This window comes from Toxotes jaculatrix, chromosome 2 (assembly GCF_017976425.1).
Source record: "Toxotes jaculatrix isolate fToxJac2 chromosome 2, fToxJac2.pri, whole genome shotgun sequence".
NCBI lineage: Eukaryota > Metazoa > Chordata > Actinopteri > Toxotidae > Toxotes > Toxotes jaculatrix.
The window spans coordinates 11,468,500-11,486,387 of record NC_054395.1 but is presented as its reverse complement, the minus strand read 5'-3'; the positions used below and the strand labels follow the sequence as shown (position 1 = coordinate 11,486,387).

Sequence of the window (17,888 nt, the reverse complement as noted above, 5' to 3'; positions counted from 1 at the left end):
TGTGTGTCCAGGTGTGTGTGTGTGTGTGTCCGGGTGTGTGTGTGTGTGTCTGTGCACTCAGGCAACAAGGGAACGGTACATGATGTACCCTGTGAAGGTTTTAAATATTCTGATGCACATGGCAGCTAATTTGCAAAAACTGTAACACACTCACACACACACACACACACACACACACCCACACACTCACACAGACACACACATACATGTTTAAATTTGCACACAGAGACTTTTAGCTTTTAGTAATTGGGTTTAATCGTTTCCAAAAAGGCGGTGGAGTCTATTCACCCCTGAAAGAATTTAAAGAATGTAATGAACATTTTATGCGTGGTGAACATAAAGTAAGTTTTTGTTTTAAATCAAATGCAGCTTCCTTTACATTGTCTCTACTGAAACAACAGGAAGGCTGAAATGAGTGTTAAAAGTCGCAAAAGGAAGCCAGCAGGACTCGGGACAGATCCAGTGGTTAGTGGTTGTTTTTCCAATCCTCTGATTTTGTCTCGAAATTCAAGCTGATTCGGTCTTTTAATGTGCCGACTTTTCAGACCCCCCCGGCTCAGAAAGAAATTTGAAACAGAGTGTGTAATTTAATACACGCATGGCTGTCATGAGGCTATTAAGGCTGCTTTGCTTAATCTCAAAGAGACTGATGCTTTAGAGATGTGAGGGATTTACTGGAACTGTTTAAGTGATATTTCCCTTTGATAGATCATCCCCTCAGTGACTGCCAGGTGTGCTTTAGGGCACAGTATTGGACCTCAAATTGCACCTGTGTGGCTTTCTGGCCTGTGTTTGAACTGGGCAGCTTCAAGGTGTGAATGTATGCAGCTATAATGAATGTCAAATAGCACAGAAAACATTTATGTCCTGAAAATGTTTCCAGAAAAAAAAAAAAAAGTTTAAAAAAGTTACCATTACTGACATTTGGAAACGCATGCCTAAGCCAAGATTTATTCTAGGGTCAGTTTAACTTCAGGAGTGTGTTGTAGAGGCAAAATGAGGAGTTGCACACTGTAGCTTCACTGTTTCTAAACCCAGACTGTAATAAAATGTATTTATGAGTTTGCCATTGGTGTCTCTGTGATAGTGGCTCTGTGATGTTGTGATGAAATGCCTTGTGATTATGCTGCAAACCCATTTCCCCCATGGGGACATATAATGTATCTATCTAACATGTTGTTTCATAATTTTATTATTGTACATTGTGCAACCCCCTTTATAACTTCAGCACTGACATTCAGAACAATGTGCTGCAGCTTCACACTGGGTTTAAACACAGTCCGACCGACAAAAACCAGATGTACTGCCTTCAAAAATTTGGTATACTTATAATTTTTTTATATACAAAGACAGTAACATTAGTTAGATGAACCACAAAACACAGTGAAAGGATATATCAACGATCCAGGAGATTTTTTTCGCATGAAAAAATAAAAATGTTTTGATTGTGGATGTTTTTCACTTCTCTACCATTCATGCTGTTGTATCAAAAATCTTACAAACAGCATGCCGTAGCACCTCTCCGGTATCAAATGTCAAATGTTAAGTATTATCATTGCAGCTCTATCCATTACTACCCTGTCTTGTTTGAATATAGACGTTACAAAAGCATTTGACTGAAAGCCCTGAAGCCATTACTGTCCTGTCCAGTGAGCTTCAAAATCTGTCATGCTCTTTGAAGATCTTAATGTTCGCACTGTTGGGCTCTTTGAGCCCAGCTGAAAAACAGGGAACTCATCTTTAATTTCTAAAACCCTTCACATGTTGTACCAGAACTGTGCTGATTAGGCATCTTAACAATTTGCATCTAGCTTACTTAAGCCTTTGCCCAGCAATGAGGACAGCTCAGAATATACAACTGGATGATGGGTAATAAATAAACTTCTCAGCTCCATGTCCCTATCTGCTTTCATGACCTCCCACAGTCCTCTGTCTTACTATCCCACTTGCATAACCAAGAATCAAAAAAGGTTAGAGGCAATAGCTGCGATGTGAAGGGCACGATTCAGGCTCTTCAACTTGTCATTATATACTGATAAAAATACAGATAAGGCTGAGTCAGGGCCTCTTCTTTACACAGTAAATTCTTCTGTGTAAAGATTCTCAGTCATCCAGGTCATGGTCTTTTCTTTAGGATGAGAGGTGAAATGTCCAACCCATCAGTTTACTTTGGTTCTTTGAGCTGCCTGAACAAGTTTAATGTGGTAATTCAGCAATTTCCATCTTTGAAATATTCTTGTAAACTCTAAAAAAGAAATACGCCTGCTGGCAGAAGCACTTTCAAGGATTCACTTAAAAGACAAAACAGTGAAGCAAAATAAAACGCTTCATTCATTTCAAGGTAATGACATCTGACTTATAAAAATTACAGAAAGAAGATGAAAACAAGCAAACAACCATCGCCCTGGTTGCCTTTTTTTATGCGTTTTGAGAAAACGTCTGAGTGTGTGTGTCTCACCTGTTTTTTGTCTGTGCTGTGTCGTTACAGAGGTGGGTACATTAGTCTTGCTGTCATCCTCGCTGATGCCAGTGCTGCTGGAGTTCAGGCAGATCACTTCCTGCCTGGCCGACTTCACTTCCTGCTGTGATGCTATCGATGCCGATGATGAGGACACATGCTTTGTCACATCGCCTGGACAGAGGGTGAGTAATGATGCAGCAGATTAAGAGAGTGAAGAAAGAGGAAAGAGAAGACAGATGATTGGAAAGAGATGAAGGACAGAATGGGAAAAAAAGGAGGGGATGGAAGCCAAAAAAACAGAGAGAGGATGAGGAGAGGCCCTGGGTGATGGTGAAATCAGTTTTCATGCTCTATGCAGTCATCTGCCAATGAAACACTACATGTCAAAATCTTCAGAAACACTTAATCAAACCTAATTCAATGATTCAGAGGTTGGATAAAACGTACTGTTAAGATGCCATCAATCTGTTTCATGGAGAATTTTTGAAGTTTGTACTTTGGCGGACAGTTAAGAATTTAGGCTGATGTACAGGTTATTGTAGAGGTTAGAGAGTTTGTGTCTGACAGACCAGTGGTTGCTTTTAGTATTAATGTGGGCATTTTTGTGAATTTGGATATGTGCTCTTACCAGTTGTGTATTCAGGCAGCAGTGGTACAGGGAAATCTGTTTTTCTCTGCTGGTCCAGACGTCGCCTCCGCTCCAGCTCCTCCTGCTGGGCGGCTTTGGTCACTGCCTCCAACTGATGCTCCCTCAGTAGCTTCCTACGCAGACACAGAATGAAATAACAATTGCTATACGAACGACTGTCATTCGAATTTGTTAACGGGCGCGAGACGCGTGGTTTCCACTGAAAACACATTCATGATGTCGATGAGTCAATTATGACCATGTCGTATCAAACAGGGCTTTTTCTTACCGCTGCGTTAATCGCTATTAATTAAATATTAACAGGGAATCAAATTACTCTGTGTATTGTGAAACGTGTGACTCATAGCTATGGGGCCACAGAGAATAATCACCTCACTCTGCAGCTATGGGGAGCTTTCTAGCGTCTTTCAGCTAATTGTTTAGGTTTAACGGCACATTTACTCTATGGTTCTGTCTCAGGGCTCTTGTTAGTGTTGTTTCCGGATGCAGCAGGCAGCTAAAAAAAAAAAAAAAAGCTATGATAAACCCATTAAACCTGTTGTTCACTACCTGCCCCGAACCAAACTGCAGACAGACAATGTTAGTGAATAGCTGGTGAACATAGCAAATATTCAGCTGCTTAAGGGACACATATCTTTCTCAAGAGCTGGTGGAGACCAAACTAGAGCTAAAAAGAGAATGAATGTTGGATTTACATTTGCTGTTGGACAGAAACGCAACTGTAAATGAATGCTAATGTGGATAACTGTCCACAGGACATGTAAATGTGTTTGCTAACATGTAAGCCATAAGTACAATGTCAGGGCCGTGTGTCTGTCAGTTTTTCTGCTCCTAGAGGCCAAAAATTGACAAGTGGCAGTTCTAAGCTGTATCAGAAATAAAATGTATGACTTTTTATTATCTAAGCTACTTCAGTAAAAGGCAAGACAATGAATAATACATTGTGTGCACCTTGGATGATCTTTGTAAGATGTAAGAAGTTAGATTCTTCCCCCAAATTTAGCTAAATCTCTGTTTTCATGTTGGCATTGGCATAAAGGAGTTAGCTGTACAGATAATAACTAACACTGCCATAATTTTGACAGCTGGTTTAATCATTGGCGAAATTCTGGAAAAAATATACATTTGTGCCACTTTAGAAGAAAGGGAACTGATCAGTGCTTGTAATAGTAACAGACAAGAATCTTTCAACTCAAACCATAATTCCTTTTCAATGAGGGAAGCCTAAGCGCGCGTCGCTGACACGTTTGATGTTATTCTAAAGATGCTGTTATGTAAAAGCAACAGCATATTTGAGGTTGAGCTATATCATGGTTTTTGGCAGTTGGAGGAATGAAGCTGGAGACTGAGCGTATGTGTGATCATTGACAGATTTTTATCAATAACTGGCGTGTCCTTCAGTTCTTCATCGTAAAGCCTATAATCCAGCCAACAATGGATGTTATTAGAAATACAATATGTGTTGAATAAGCTAAGTGAGTGTTAGTTTACCCTGCACCTTAGCAGCAATATACTCAGGGGATTGTGTAATAATCCCTTTAATCTCAAGGTTGACTGATTACTGCTGAAAATCTAGTTTAAAGTGAGCTTTGTAGTCAGACTTTATGTAGACCCATCCAAATTTAATTTCTTTTTTGGTCTGCTAAAGTAGTAAAAAAAGGTAATTAATTTGATATCTGAACCTTTGTAGTCTCAGTTGTCTCACACACAAGATATAGCCATGATTATGAAGACAGTTATGAATTAATGCCAAGGCAAAAACCTGTTTTTTATATACAGGAACCTTTTTCTCTCTTTAATGTGATAAGACGAACTCTACATCTAGAAGCTTCAATGAGAAATGATGGTGGGTTAATTGTTGCGTTTCACATTACAATTACTTAAGGACTGCAACAGAATAAACAGGTGGGTGTCCATTTGAATGATTTGATGAAGACCACTGTTCCAGTGTAAGTGTGGATGCTGAGTTCTGTACCTGATGTTGCGTCTCATGTGCGCCGGTTTGGAGCTCCTCTTCTTGGTTCCTGTCAGGGCGGAAGGTGGGGAGGGGCTTTGGCTGGCCGGCCTGGAGCGGGGTCTCGATGCGGGCTGGGAGGGGGCAGGGTGGGCCGGCGTCTCCCCCGAAAGTGAGGTAGATGGGGGAGGAGTGCACTGCCACACAGCGGGGTCGCCTCCCTGAGCCTCATTCTCTGAGCTGAAGGGGGCGCTGTGGGACTGGTCTGTAAGAAGAAGACAGGAAGAGAAGAAGTAATGGTTATTTCATGTGTAAGAAAATAAGGAATTAGAATCACAAAAAATATAATTAGGAAGCACAACATTCAGGACACCCCCCTCTCTTTAGGGCTGGGTGGGTGAGTACAGTTGTTTGCTGCCTCGCCTCCTGTAAGTGTCCTGAGCACTGATTATACTTGAAGTCACACACCTATCAAGTACGACTGTCAGTAATCAGGAAGACGTAAATCATATAAAACAGTCATTAGGTAATGTGAACAATCCCAAGTCAAATATGCAGATACTCCCAACCAAGCCTGCAGCCAGGTTTACTGGATCAGCTCTGTATTATTGTTCAATAGCCATGAACAACCAAATATTTTGATTTTTATTCTGCTTTCACTGAAAGTCTGCTGTGCAGTTTACGAAAGGATCGGGTAAACCACAATCCTTCTTTGAAAAAAGGGTGAAAGAGACACAATAAAGCAATCTCTGGTTCTCATTATTTAAAAAAAAGCTATTTTATTTTGGCCTAATATTAAAGGCACAAACTCACAAACCTAAACTCATCATCACTGCAGAGTTACAAAATACAAAGCAGCCTAAAGACTTTCACTCTCAGATCTGTTTCCTGCCCTGCTTTAAAAAGTCCAGCATTAGTCATGCTGCACAAGTTCAAAGATTTGAAGAAAGAACAAAAGAAAATGAAATAAAAGAACTATCAAAGTTAAGTTAGTTTAAATTTTATTCACAAATCTGTGGAGCTGTGGAGTTTTGTCTTCTAATACATTTTCAAATATATTCAAAATAACATTAAACGTCATCCTCATCATCACCATCCTAAGCCAAAGCATAATTCAAAACAAAATCATGAAAACCGCACCATGTCGCACCTTTAACTCTCTTCTGTTGGTCTTATTTCTATTCTTAGATGTTTTTCTAACCTCGTCTTCGTGTCTGGTTCTCTCTCTCTGTTTCTTCTACCCTCAATCTGCCGAGAATTCACTTTCACCTTTCTTTTTCTTCTGCTCTCCTCCTCTCTCTTGCTCTCTCTCTAACTCTCTCTCTCTCAGTTGTTCTGCCAGAGACACACTGAACCAGATCTGAGGCTTATGTAAGAGCTGGATCATAAATATGGACGACTTACGAAACACAAGACAGGACACAAACACTGACACACACATTCCAGAGGACAAATGTTCACATAAGAGTATAAATCAAGACATAAATAACCAACACACACACACACACAGACACACACAGACACGCACACACACACACAAACACACACAAACGCACACACGCACGCACGCACGCACGCATGCACGCACGCACGCACGCACACAAATGTGTAGGTTGGTCCAGCCAAGAATCTGCCTGGGATGACTGGACAAACAAGACTAAGCTGCCAACACACACAATTTTCAGTTTCAAGTCACATGCTTGCACACACACACACACACACACGCACACACACACACACACACACACACACACACACACACACACACACACACAAATGTAAGACATGTTAACTGCATGACTCCTGTCAAACCTGAGATTCAGAGAATGTGCATATGTGTGTATACACACACACAGAGAGACACAAATCTTTGACATAATGGAGCATGGAGACTGGTGATGAGCTTACCACCAGTTAAAAAAACAGCTTACATAAAAACGCCCTGTCAGTCCATCAACGTGATGACAAACGTCTTGCTCTGGTTGGTAATGACACCAGCTCATCTTAATGTAGATAGTGTATGTGTGTGTGTGTGGTATGGTATGTTATGCATTAGAAAACAATTCATTTGCAATAATTGTGATATCAAATTAGTTCCTGCCCAAGAAGAGAAATGAGTAAACACACTGAAGTCAATTAAATCACAAGCATAGCAGAAAATATTTAAACACTCATACTCTCAGATATATCCATGGTGCCCAGAGGCTGTCCTGGCGACTTTTACTGTAGTGACACCAGGAGGTCAAAGTCTTCACTAATCCAGTAAAACATCTAAACATCTACTAAATAAACTGGCAAAAAAAATATGTTGTATTCTGCACAAACAGTGCCTTAAGGTGAGCATCATTTCCTTCCTCTTCAGGCTACAGGTGCCAGAGTAGGCCCAAATCTCTCCACAGCTTGTAATGTAAACTTTCTGCTTAAAAGCTCAAGATGTGAAATGACTTCCAGATGATAAGTAATGAAAACTAAAAACAGGCCCCGAGGTCTTGTCATCTGTGAAGTGTGGCCAGCACTTTGATGTTGATTTAGTCCTTAGCTTTTATTCTCATGCTAACTACCTAGCTCTACTTCCATCTATTTCAATAAAAAAAACAGGAAACATAAAACACAGCTTTCTGTGCACCACGTTTGTTTGTTTTTTGTTTTTCTGTTTTTCAGGCGTGAGCTACCAGACTTTGTGCACCTTGAGCAGCAAATGGAAACGCTTACATGGCACTGGACACAACCTCAGTGTTTCTTGTGGCCTGTCAGTGAGAGATAAGAGCAGCAAAACAAGAGGCTCTTTTATACAAAGGTGTCACAGATTTGAATTAAACGTTCACTCAGTCACTGCATCTTCCCCATGTTTTTGTTTGTTTGCCTCCCTCCAAATCTACCTTACGGAACAGTTATATAACAATTCCTGAAATTCACACAGCCTCAGCATCACCACACACACACACACACACACACACACACACACACACACACACACACACACACACACACACACACACACACACACACACACAGAAACACACACACACACACACATGGTAAGGACTCAAAAGAGACACTGAGGGGGCAGACAGGAAGGGAAAGAGGAGCGAGGAGAGAGATGAAAGCGAGGTCATCATTCAAAGAGAAAGAGAGAGGTGCACTTCAGAGTGAGAGGGGGTGGACACGCACAGACACGCACACTTATTAAAAAAACATAGTGGAGACACACAAACACGTAGGTTCTGGGAAGCAGGACCATTTCCTCCACTCAGGTCAAGAGGACAAAAAGTCCAGGAATTATTCACCACAGCGAAAGAGAGTGAGAGAGAGCTACTGGCAGAGTGAAAATAACATAAAGGCTCTAACAACTGATTGTATTAGTTGTTGAACACACCTTGTGCCCACATCTGGTGTCCCTGCACACATATAATCTTGTTTGTTGTAAAACAGAGTAAAAGAGAGTCACGTCATGTCTTGATCATTTTTGGTGTTTTATTACCTAATAATAATAATGTGATAAATAATAAATAATAAAGATACTCGCTCAGGAAAAAAACTAGCTAATTATTCTGCTCAGGACTTCTGTTTCCAGTAAAGATTAATGGGAAAATGAGAGTGGGATGCAGTGGAGGAGGCCATTAGCAGATTAGCCACAGTTACTGACAGGGTCCAAACATTTAACAAGCACTTTAATGGTTTTATCACAGAAATTTGTCTGCTTTAGAAAAGATGAAGCCCTCCCTTTGGCTGTGAGAGGGCAGCTGGATGAGGAGACACACTCAGTGTCAGCATCAGGCTGACCATATTGTTTGGCTTATGTTTTGTGTATCTGTCTATGAGCTGGATCATATACACCCCGCGTATATTAGCGCTAAAAGATCAGTTAAATCACTGGTGTTGATTTAACTGAAAATTCTCTCCCCCTTTCTGCAGTTTCTTGTGTAAAGCAATGTCAAAGATCAAGACATATTTTTGTACTTTAACATAAGCCGCATGTTCAACAAACTATATATAAAGAATGAAGTGAAAAGGAAAAAATATAACAAAGTAGGTGCAACTGGACGACATCAGCCTGGGGAACTGTAGAGGCAGTCCTTTACTATTTCACTGACATAAAAAGACTAGCTAATTGAAAGAAAAATAACTGATAATGAAAACATACATATACAATTACAACCGTCTCATAAACTGATAAGGATGGAATTAAAGAAATGTCTTTTACCTCTTGAGTTTATATTTTTATATCAATGTGTAGACACTCTGGCGTCAGTTTCACAGGCTTATGTAACATTTGTCACTTTGAACACAAGCTGGCATTCAGCCAATCACTTGTTTCTGTTCCAGAGAATGAAACACTACGGTTAAAGGACCTTCAAGAGAAATCATGCAGAAAAACAACTTTCATAACCTCCCGGATACATGTGTACCATTTATCCGTCTACCCGTTTTATACCTCCGTATCTGCTCATCCTGTCACTATTATATTAATGCGTTGCCTTCCCAGGTGCTCAGAGGATTAAACACAAATTAGAGGAGATGTCAAGATGAAGGCGGAGCTGGGATTTGAGCATGAACAGAAATCAGCACATTCATAACAGAGCAGCTGTGACTTTGTGTTTCATGGAGAAGTATAGAAGCTGTCAGGACGAAGTGCCTCATACAGACGCACTGCAAATGTGCAAACGCTGTGCAAATGATACTAACACACAAGAGAGGCAGTGCTCGGATAAAAGGGAGTCACTGGCTATATTATGTTAAATACATACACATTACGTAATGCCACATGGATCACAATTGCATCAAATACTCCACACCTGTCCCTCATCACCACCAAAACAAATGTCATCAGGATAACTTGAAAGATGCTATAATCACATATATTAAAAAGGGAATCTAAATATACCGCACATCAGGTGCAAGTAGCCAAGGTACACGGTGCTCTAACTGCTAAAACAATGCAGAACTTTCTAGTTACCTGGTTTGTATTTTGTGCTGATCCCATTACTTTTATTTCACATCTCTCACACTTTGTTACCAATTGGAGTTTCTTTTTGCACCTAGAGCCTCTTCAAGTTTTTTTTTGGTCAGAGCATTTTTTCCTGTGTTACGGATGGAAAAATTGCCAGGTCAAAGAAGACAAAATGAATTCAGATGAGACAGTGAACCCTCTGCAGACTTGGCTTAAAACCCTGCTTTAACATTTTCTTTGTGTCTCTTCATGTTGTGACATTTTCTTCCCGCTGAGAAAACTTGTCAGATTTGGAGTTGATTGTGAATGACACGAAACCAAGACGACCAAAACTGCAAGCACAAAACAAACTTTTTATAGTCACCTTTGAAACCCACAGAGGAGGAGTGATTCATACTCTACCGACTGTTTCACTTTAATTGTGATTCTAATGATTTTTCTGATTTATCCAAACGCTTTGTAACTCTAGTTTCTATCATCTCTAGGTTTTAACTTCGGCTGAAACTAATGGGTTGGCAGAACAATTCCAACTGCATGTTGATTTAAAGTACTGTCAACATTCAGCTTCTGACGCCTGCCTGCCCCATTAAGAAAACCCTTCCTTGTGTACAAGTCCAGGGCAGGCGTCATTTTTAGGTGAAAATTGGCGTCGGAGAGGCGATTGTTGCTAGGCGACCATATCAAACTCAAATATTGTGCCGAGAGTGAGGAGATGCAGGCACACACCGAATGATCGTGACAATACGTAGGCAAAAACAAGCCGAGATGAAGTATGAATACAGGTGTGGCTTCGGCCTCCATCGCCGCTGATACACAGAGAGGAGAGAAACTGAGAATGCAACCAAGTGTCCTGACGAAATGCTGAATCATCAGCAGTCAGTAAGTCACAGAGTAAACAGCACCCACAGCTAATTTTCTAAGCCATTAATTTGTTCTGTTACATACTCCCCGTGGGACCTGCAGCTCCTCACATGAACAACACAACCTAATGCACATGAGAGAGATGTGGCTCCAAAGAATGTGAAACCATCCAACAAAATCATGGTTAGAGTGTATCTGAGTGTGTGTGTGTGTGTGTGTGTGTGTGTGTGTGTGTGTGTGTGTGTGTGTGTGTGTGTGTGTGTCTCAGAAGAGGGGGGTGAGTTGCAGATGGGAAATGTCTTCTGAAACCACAAGGTTATGTAACCACAACTACGTATATGTTAAGTGTTTATATAACTCCTCAGACTGTGCTGATGAACACAACACTGCAACCATGCAACGGGCCTCTGTGTGTATGTGTGTGTGTGTGTGTGTGTTACGAATAGATAGCATTGTGTCCACTGTGTCGGTGTTAGAAAGATATGAAGGATAAAGAGAAAGAGAGATGACAGGGAGGATTAAAAACACAAAACTACTGTAAGAACCGTGAAACTGTGTTGACAAAATGAAGGGATACAGTGCATAGAAGCAACAATATAACATTTATGAAAACTTCACAGTGTGTTTTGCCATCAACTCCTCGGCTGCCTGACAAATGTTAGTGACTCTTAGGTATGAAAACCCTTTAAACCCACTTTGAATACATTCAGCGCTGCAGGGGCTGTTTTACTTGGCTCTGAAAGTTGGTGACATGAAGTTTGCACCCAACATTGATGAAAAGAGCTTCAGACTGCATAGAAAATGTTTCTCTTGTAAGCTATCAGTGGTTGCTTTTCATAGTTTAACAAAATCTTCTCTGGAACTGATGGGTAAATGTCTGCCCTGGAGTTCAAAACACAAGTAATCTCTGAAGTCGTCCAATAACATTTTCCTGAGCTGCTCCGTTAATAATTACTACAGACTGTGACAGAACTGACAGTGACCTCTGGTCCGCAATCTGGTCTCTTAAAACACCTAAAATGCAGCAGTTTTAGCCCATTTATCAGAATGATTAATGAATTAAGATGTGACTTTTGAACTTTTGAAGATATTTCACTGAATGTTTATCTACAGCACATATATTAAAAAGTGCCACAGCACCAAAAATATCAAAGTTTTTGGTCTCTCATGTATCTAGGGTGAAAAACACCCAACATGTAGAGGTTTAACACAAGGTCACAGTGTAAAAAAGTGTAAAAATAACATGTTCTCTTTACAGAGGAAATAACTGTCTGTGTGGGGGCTAATCAGGTAACGACAGTAAGAGGAAATATGCAAATATAGAGTATTGGGAACAAAATGATCGCTTCAAGAGTGGTTTGATTAGTTTAATGTATTTTTTACTTGCTGTGAATACTCACTCTAATGGGGTCCATTGCAACTATCATAGATCAAAGCAGACTATAGCTATGGTCTCAAAGACTTTAGTCCACAGGGTTGTTTGAGAAAGATTTTGGGTGCAATATCACTTTAAGGGTTGTTTTTGTCTTTTTGAAACCAAAGACAACCTCCAGTGGATTTTGTTTCACAATGAAACACAAAATAGGGGCTGTCATGTGAAATCTCAACATCAAAATGTCAGAAATCTATTTCTGGGTCACGGCTGGCAACTAGACAAAGGCTGGTGTTTAAAAAAATCAAGTTCAAGGAAAGTTTTTTTTTTTTTTTTTTACATTTTTAAACAAAATCTAATACTTGCTTGAGATTTAACTGCATGCATTAATCATGAACTCAGACAGCCAAGGCCAAGCTGGGACACACTCGCACAGGAAATATGAGATCCTGAGCACTTGACCTATATACAGGATCTGTTTTGCCACTTATCCATACTGACAAACCCACACATACAAAAACACAGTGGTAATGAGGCATACCAAACTACTGAACTAAGGATCCACTGTTTTCAGGGATTTGAACTGTGTGTATGCTATCTCAGCATCAGTATCAACCTCTTTTCCTGTGTGTGTGTGTGTGTGTGTGTGTGTGTGTGCGTGTGCGTGTGCGTGCGCGTGTGTGCTTTCCTGTCCGGCTTCCTCCACAAACAAACCCATTTCTTAAAGTCTAAACTGTCTCTGCTTCCTGCCCCTGCTCCTCTTCCCTGTGAATCACTGACCCACACACTAGAAAAAAAATAAAACCAAATGCATAATTAAAATGACTGAAGTAGACTGTCTGTGTCACGCCCTCCCGCTCTCTGCCTGCTGTCTACGTAAGCAGATTACAGATGACGCAGATATTTACTACAACGTGATGGAGAATCCTCCACGTCTCACACACACACACACACACACACACACACACACACACACACACACACACACAAAGGACAAACTGTCTGGTTATAAAACACAGATGGGGATTCCACGAAGTAGACAGGAAACGGACAGATACAGAATTCAGTGTAACACATCACACCGAAATGATTCATTTTTATCAAAAAAAAAAACAAAAAAACAACAAAACACCCTGAGACTCTCAGCTGGACATTTCTGGGCAGAAAAATGAATCAATTTTGTGGACTTTTTTCTAGGAACCATAAATGCATCTCTTCTCTGGTAGTTATTCAACATGTTTTGGAAAACTTAAATGGGAATTGTGTAACGTCTGACTTTTGAAATGCCAGGGAGAGGGCAGCTTTTGTTGCAAAACAGGAGTGAGGCCCGAATGTGAGATTTGAAATTAGAGATCAACGACGCTATAAACCCCCTCTTACATCATTAGCATACGCACACTGATACTGTGTGCATGAAAACCATGTCTGAATTGAAAGGGTGGCAGAACAAGTTTTCGTGCTGTGGGTACAGCTGTAATATTTTCAGTTTTGATTTTTCAAAATAAAAACAATGAATACTTATTTTGAAATGTTTTTAAAGCCAGATTTTTTGAACAAAAAGCAAATAAAAATGAGTTTAAATCATGTAAAAAGTAAATGACAGAAATCTGGGGAAAATTAGTGTGAAAATTGCATTTTCAGAGTTGTGCTCATCTCAGGAAGACTGCCTGTTTTTTTTGTCCCCCTGTGCAAATCAGTAAAAATGATAAGCCTCTGTAGTGGGCTAACCAGATGGTGGAGATTTCCAGTTTCTTATGATCCAGTGTGACCTCTCACCTCTTATCTTTCTATCTCATCCTCCTTCCTCTTCATCTCACTCATCTCTAACTTGTTCTGTTCCCTCCTTCACTTCTTTCCTCATCTGTCTCTGACTCTACTTGTCTACCACTTTCATGTACCTCCAGCTCAATTACCTGGCCATACGTTTCAGAATTTTAACTCTTTCCTCCTCTACTTTGAATTATTCCTTTCCACCTCTCCTCTCTACTCATCTGCCAACTCCTCTCCTAAGTTCCACCCCTCTTCTCACTCCTCTCCTCCTACCACAATATGTTATTTCCCCTCATTTTTATTCCTCTCCCACCTCACACCTTTCTCCTCTCCCCTTATACAGGTACATGTTGGAGCACGCTCACTGCGTCGTCGAGTCCCTCCTCGTTACATAATCCCCTCCCGCTGATGTATGGTTATAAAACACAAAATAACACCTCGCAGTGCGAGAAGTTGTTCAGGAGACATTTGGCTTGCTGCTGCCATTACAAGGTGCAATTACATCTGTCTGACAAAGTGATAACTGGCACTTTGATAGGCTGATTTCATATGACAACTTATGTGTCTTCAGCAACTGTCGATTAAGTTTTTGCCAGTTTATTGAATCATACTACAAAGGGTATGTTTAGGAAATCAGACATAAGGGATTAATGGAGTGAGATATTCAGGATTTTGTGTAAGAACTTCTTAAGAGCTGTAGAAAATGTATATCAATATTCAATATGTGTCTGTAGTTTAATGTATATCAAAACACACCTAATGATAGACAATCGCAGGATCCTGTCATTCAGTTAAGTAGTTATTGAAAAAACTAGTTGACAATTTTTAATTTTATAATGTTTAGACACGGCTCGAGTGATAAATAATTCATCATTCCACACCAAAAAATACTCAATTATTTCCTGGCCTCTGGCTTTGTTTTCCACCAAATTTCACAGAAAATTTATTCAATTTCTAACACGCTGCGCTAATCACAATATATGCAAACAAACAAGATGAAAATCAAAAAAGAGGCAATGAGTTGTAGGAAGTGAAACGTCTGTAGATGATACTGATGAATCTGAGTAAAACATAAGAACTGAGGGTAAAAGTGAGATTTTGTTCATTTGAAAAGAACTCAAGGTTTCTATTCATTTCAAATGACAAAAAAAACTGAACTACAAGGCACTCCCAGCAACACCCAACACCCTTTTACTATAAGCTAAACTGATTCCTGTATCTCCCTGTAAAAATATACCATGGATCTAGAAAAGAGAGAGTGATAAAAACAACATTCATGTAATGCTTGGTCAGTCGCTTCATGAAATGTGATATAACCTTGACTTGTGGCCAAACTATCCACCTGATCACTTGGAAATCTATTTTTAAGTTTGTGACAAATCCAACAAAACGACAAACGACAACAAATGAGCTAAAACGACAAACACGCACTATGTTGGGATTCAGGACTTGAAGGTAAAATTTCTCAGCAAACTAAAATGTGAGGGAAAAAAACACAGACGTCACAAAATGGGAAGTCTGATTTTATCTGAGCAACCAGCAGCGCCTGATTCCACAAGGTGTTTGTGTGAAAATGTCAGAGGGGAGGGGGCATAATGTCCCCATGACAAGAAAAGAGACAGGTCACAGATCAATGTGAACAAGGTCAGTGGGGTTGTGTTAAGAGTGCAGGTCGACATGCAACACACAAAACTTCTCTGTTCTCGGTTTCATTTCCACTGCCTCAAGAGGCTGCAGTGCACAAGAGGACGACCTGCTTTAATAAGAGTCCCATTAGATTATACACGCACACGCTCACACACACACACACACATACATACATACACACACACACACACACACACAGAGTCTCAGTCTCACTCAGACAGAAAGTTGCTTTCTAACAGACAGACAGGCCACCGACGCTGAGGCTGGTCGGACGAGAGGGGACGCTTATGTAACCGCTGCCTCTGGCTGTTATACAACCAGCATGCTCACAAGAACCTCACGTCCTGTACGCTCACTCTCACACACACACATACACACAAAGATGTACCGTGTCACAGTAACACAGAACACACTTGCAAGAGCAGCCAGACCCAGACGAACACAGTGACGTTTAAAGAACATCTAGACTTTAAGACACACACTCTCTCTCAAAAACACACACACACAGTGGCACATGTGGCGTGATGAACGTGTCTGCCCTGTGTATGCATGAGTGTGTGACGACCTGTGTGGTGTTAATGTCAAGACTTTCTGCCACACTCCTGCTGTTTAGCAGAGCTCACACTGTTCCTCTTTCCAAACTGCAGCAACAGGAAAAAAGACGGGGATGAGGTGGACGGACCAGACAGACAGATTGATGGAGGTGGACAGACTGCCCGGGTTGATGAGGATATAAACTGGAAGACAAACACCAAAACACCATGCAGAAGTTCTCAATAAATATTCATTTGTTTCTGACTGTTAACACATGATCCTTCTTTGATTTCCTGGATGTCTGATGTTCTAAACCTTCTGTTGGTCTTTGTCAAAAAACAAAACAAAAACAAAAAAACGCTTCTGTTGTACACAGTATGTGTTTGTGAGTTGCCTACCTTATTCCAAACAAATTGGAAACATTACCGATCAGTGTTTTTTAATGGTTAATGTGTTGTATAGACTTTCAAGAGTTGCAAAATGCTCATCAAACTCAGGTGATATCTTAACTTACTTTTTTTGTCTAACAGTGGGTCCAAAACCCCAAAATATTCAGCTCACATTGGTATGAAACATATAAAAAGCAACAAATTCTCACCTTTCAGATGCTGGAATAAGCAAAAAGCCAATTCAAATAGCTGTTCTCCACCAAATTTCACTAAAACCAGACAAACAACACACATGAGAATAGGGTGAGGTCAAAACTTCTCTGTGGCTTACCATTTTAAAGCTGTCCCTTTGAAAATTTTAGATGTAATGAAAATCAAAAAATGTCTGATCAATCTGTCTGTCATTGTAAATCAGACCAAATTGGAAAAAAGAATGGCAAAGATGTTGATTACTATTTTCAAATAATTGCACATTATCTACAGACTGCTGATGACACTTTGTGTTTTAACTCATTCTCTCAGTCAGTTGTTCATAACGTCTGCAAGAGTGAACTGAGGGAAAATATCACAACGATCAGACGGAGACAAAAGAAAAAAAAACACACAAAACCGAAGAAAAAATTCTTGTGGAAAAGCAGTCGTGGTCTCCTTCCAAGCACAGACCAAGATTTAACTGGGTTACATAACTTGCCTTGAGAAAGACAAAAAAATTACTTTAAACATGACAAAACAGCACACACACACACATACACACACTCACACAAACTGACACACACACCTCTCTTATATAACGGACTGCCCTGAATGAGTTATTAAGGCTGCTTTATTAGAGCGAGGCAGGTGAGTTATGAAACCCTCCTGCTGGCTTTGCGTGTGTGTGTGTGTGTGTGTGTGTGTGTGTGTGAGGTGGTGAGAGATAAACACGACAAATGAATGAAGAGATAGGAGGACAAAGAAGGTAGAGAGACAATGACTGTGTGATTGAGAGAGAGAGGGACAGAGGGAGAGAGCAGTGGAGGGGTGAGGTGAGGTAGATCAGGCTGTTTGTAGGCCAGTGTGTCACTGCTGCTGAGGGGGAGGAAGAGGAGGAGGAAGAGGAAGAGGAGGAGGAGGAGGAGGAGGAGGAACAAGAGAAGAGGAGAGCGGGCACAAACACACATGCATCTGAATGCTGCCACACATCATCACTGTACTGGTCATACTACAGCCTGTTACATAAACCTATGTTGGCAGCATTCAGAACACTGTGTGTACTTTCAGACTCTGAACAACCTCTGAGAAATCTCACTTACACAAAACC

At 40.5% G+C, this 17,888-nt stretch overlaps 1 protein-coding gene across 4 annotated transcripts in view; it reads right to left on the bottom strand.

Moving 5' to 3' along the window:
• LOC121189373 (helicase ARIP4-like) overlaps positions 1-17,888 on the bottom strand; it is a 76,603-nt gene that overhangs the window by 14,360 nt on the left and 44,355 nt on the right. For all 4 annotated transcript variants that reach the window (XM_041049442.1, XM_041049432.1, XM_041049460.1 and 1 more), the window contains 3 exons: positions 5,086-5,329; positions 3,090-3,223; positions 2,459-2,632 (listed from right to left, as the gene is read on the bottom strand). In XM_041049442.1, coding sequence (XP_040905376.1) covers positions 2,459-2,632; positions 3,090-3,223; positions 5,086-5,329 — 552 coding nt within the window. The remainder of the gene's footprint in view (positions 1-2,458; positions 2,633-3,089; positions 3,224-5,085; positions 5,330-17,888) is intronic.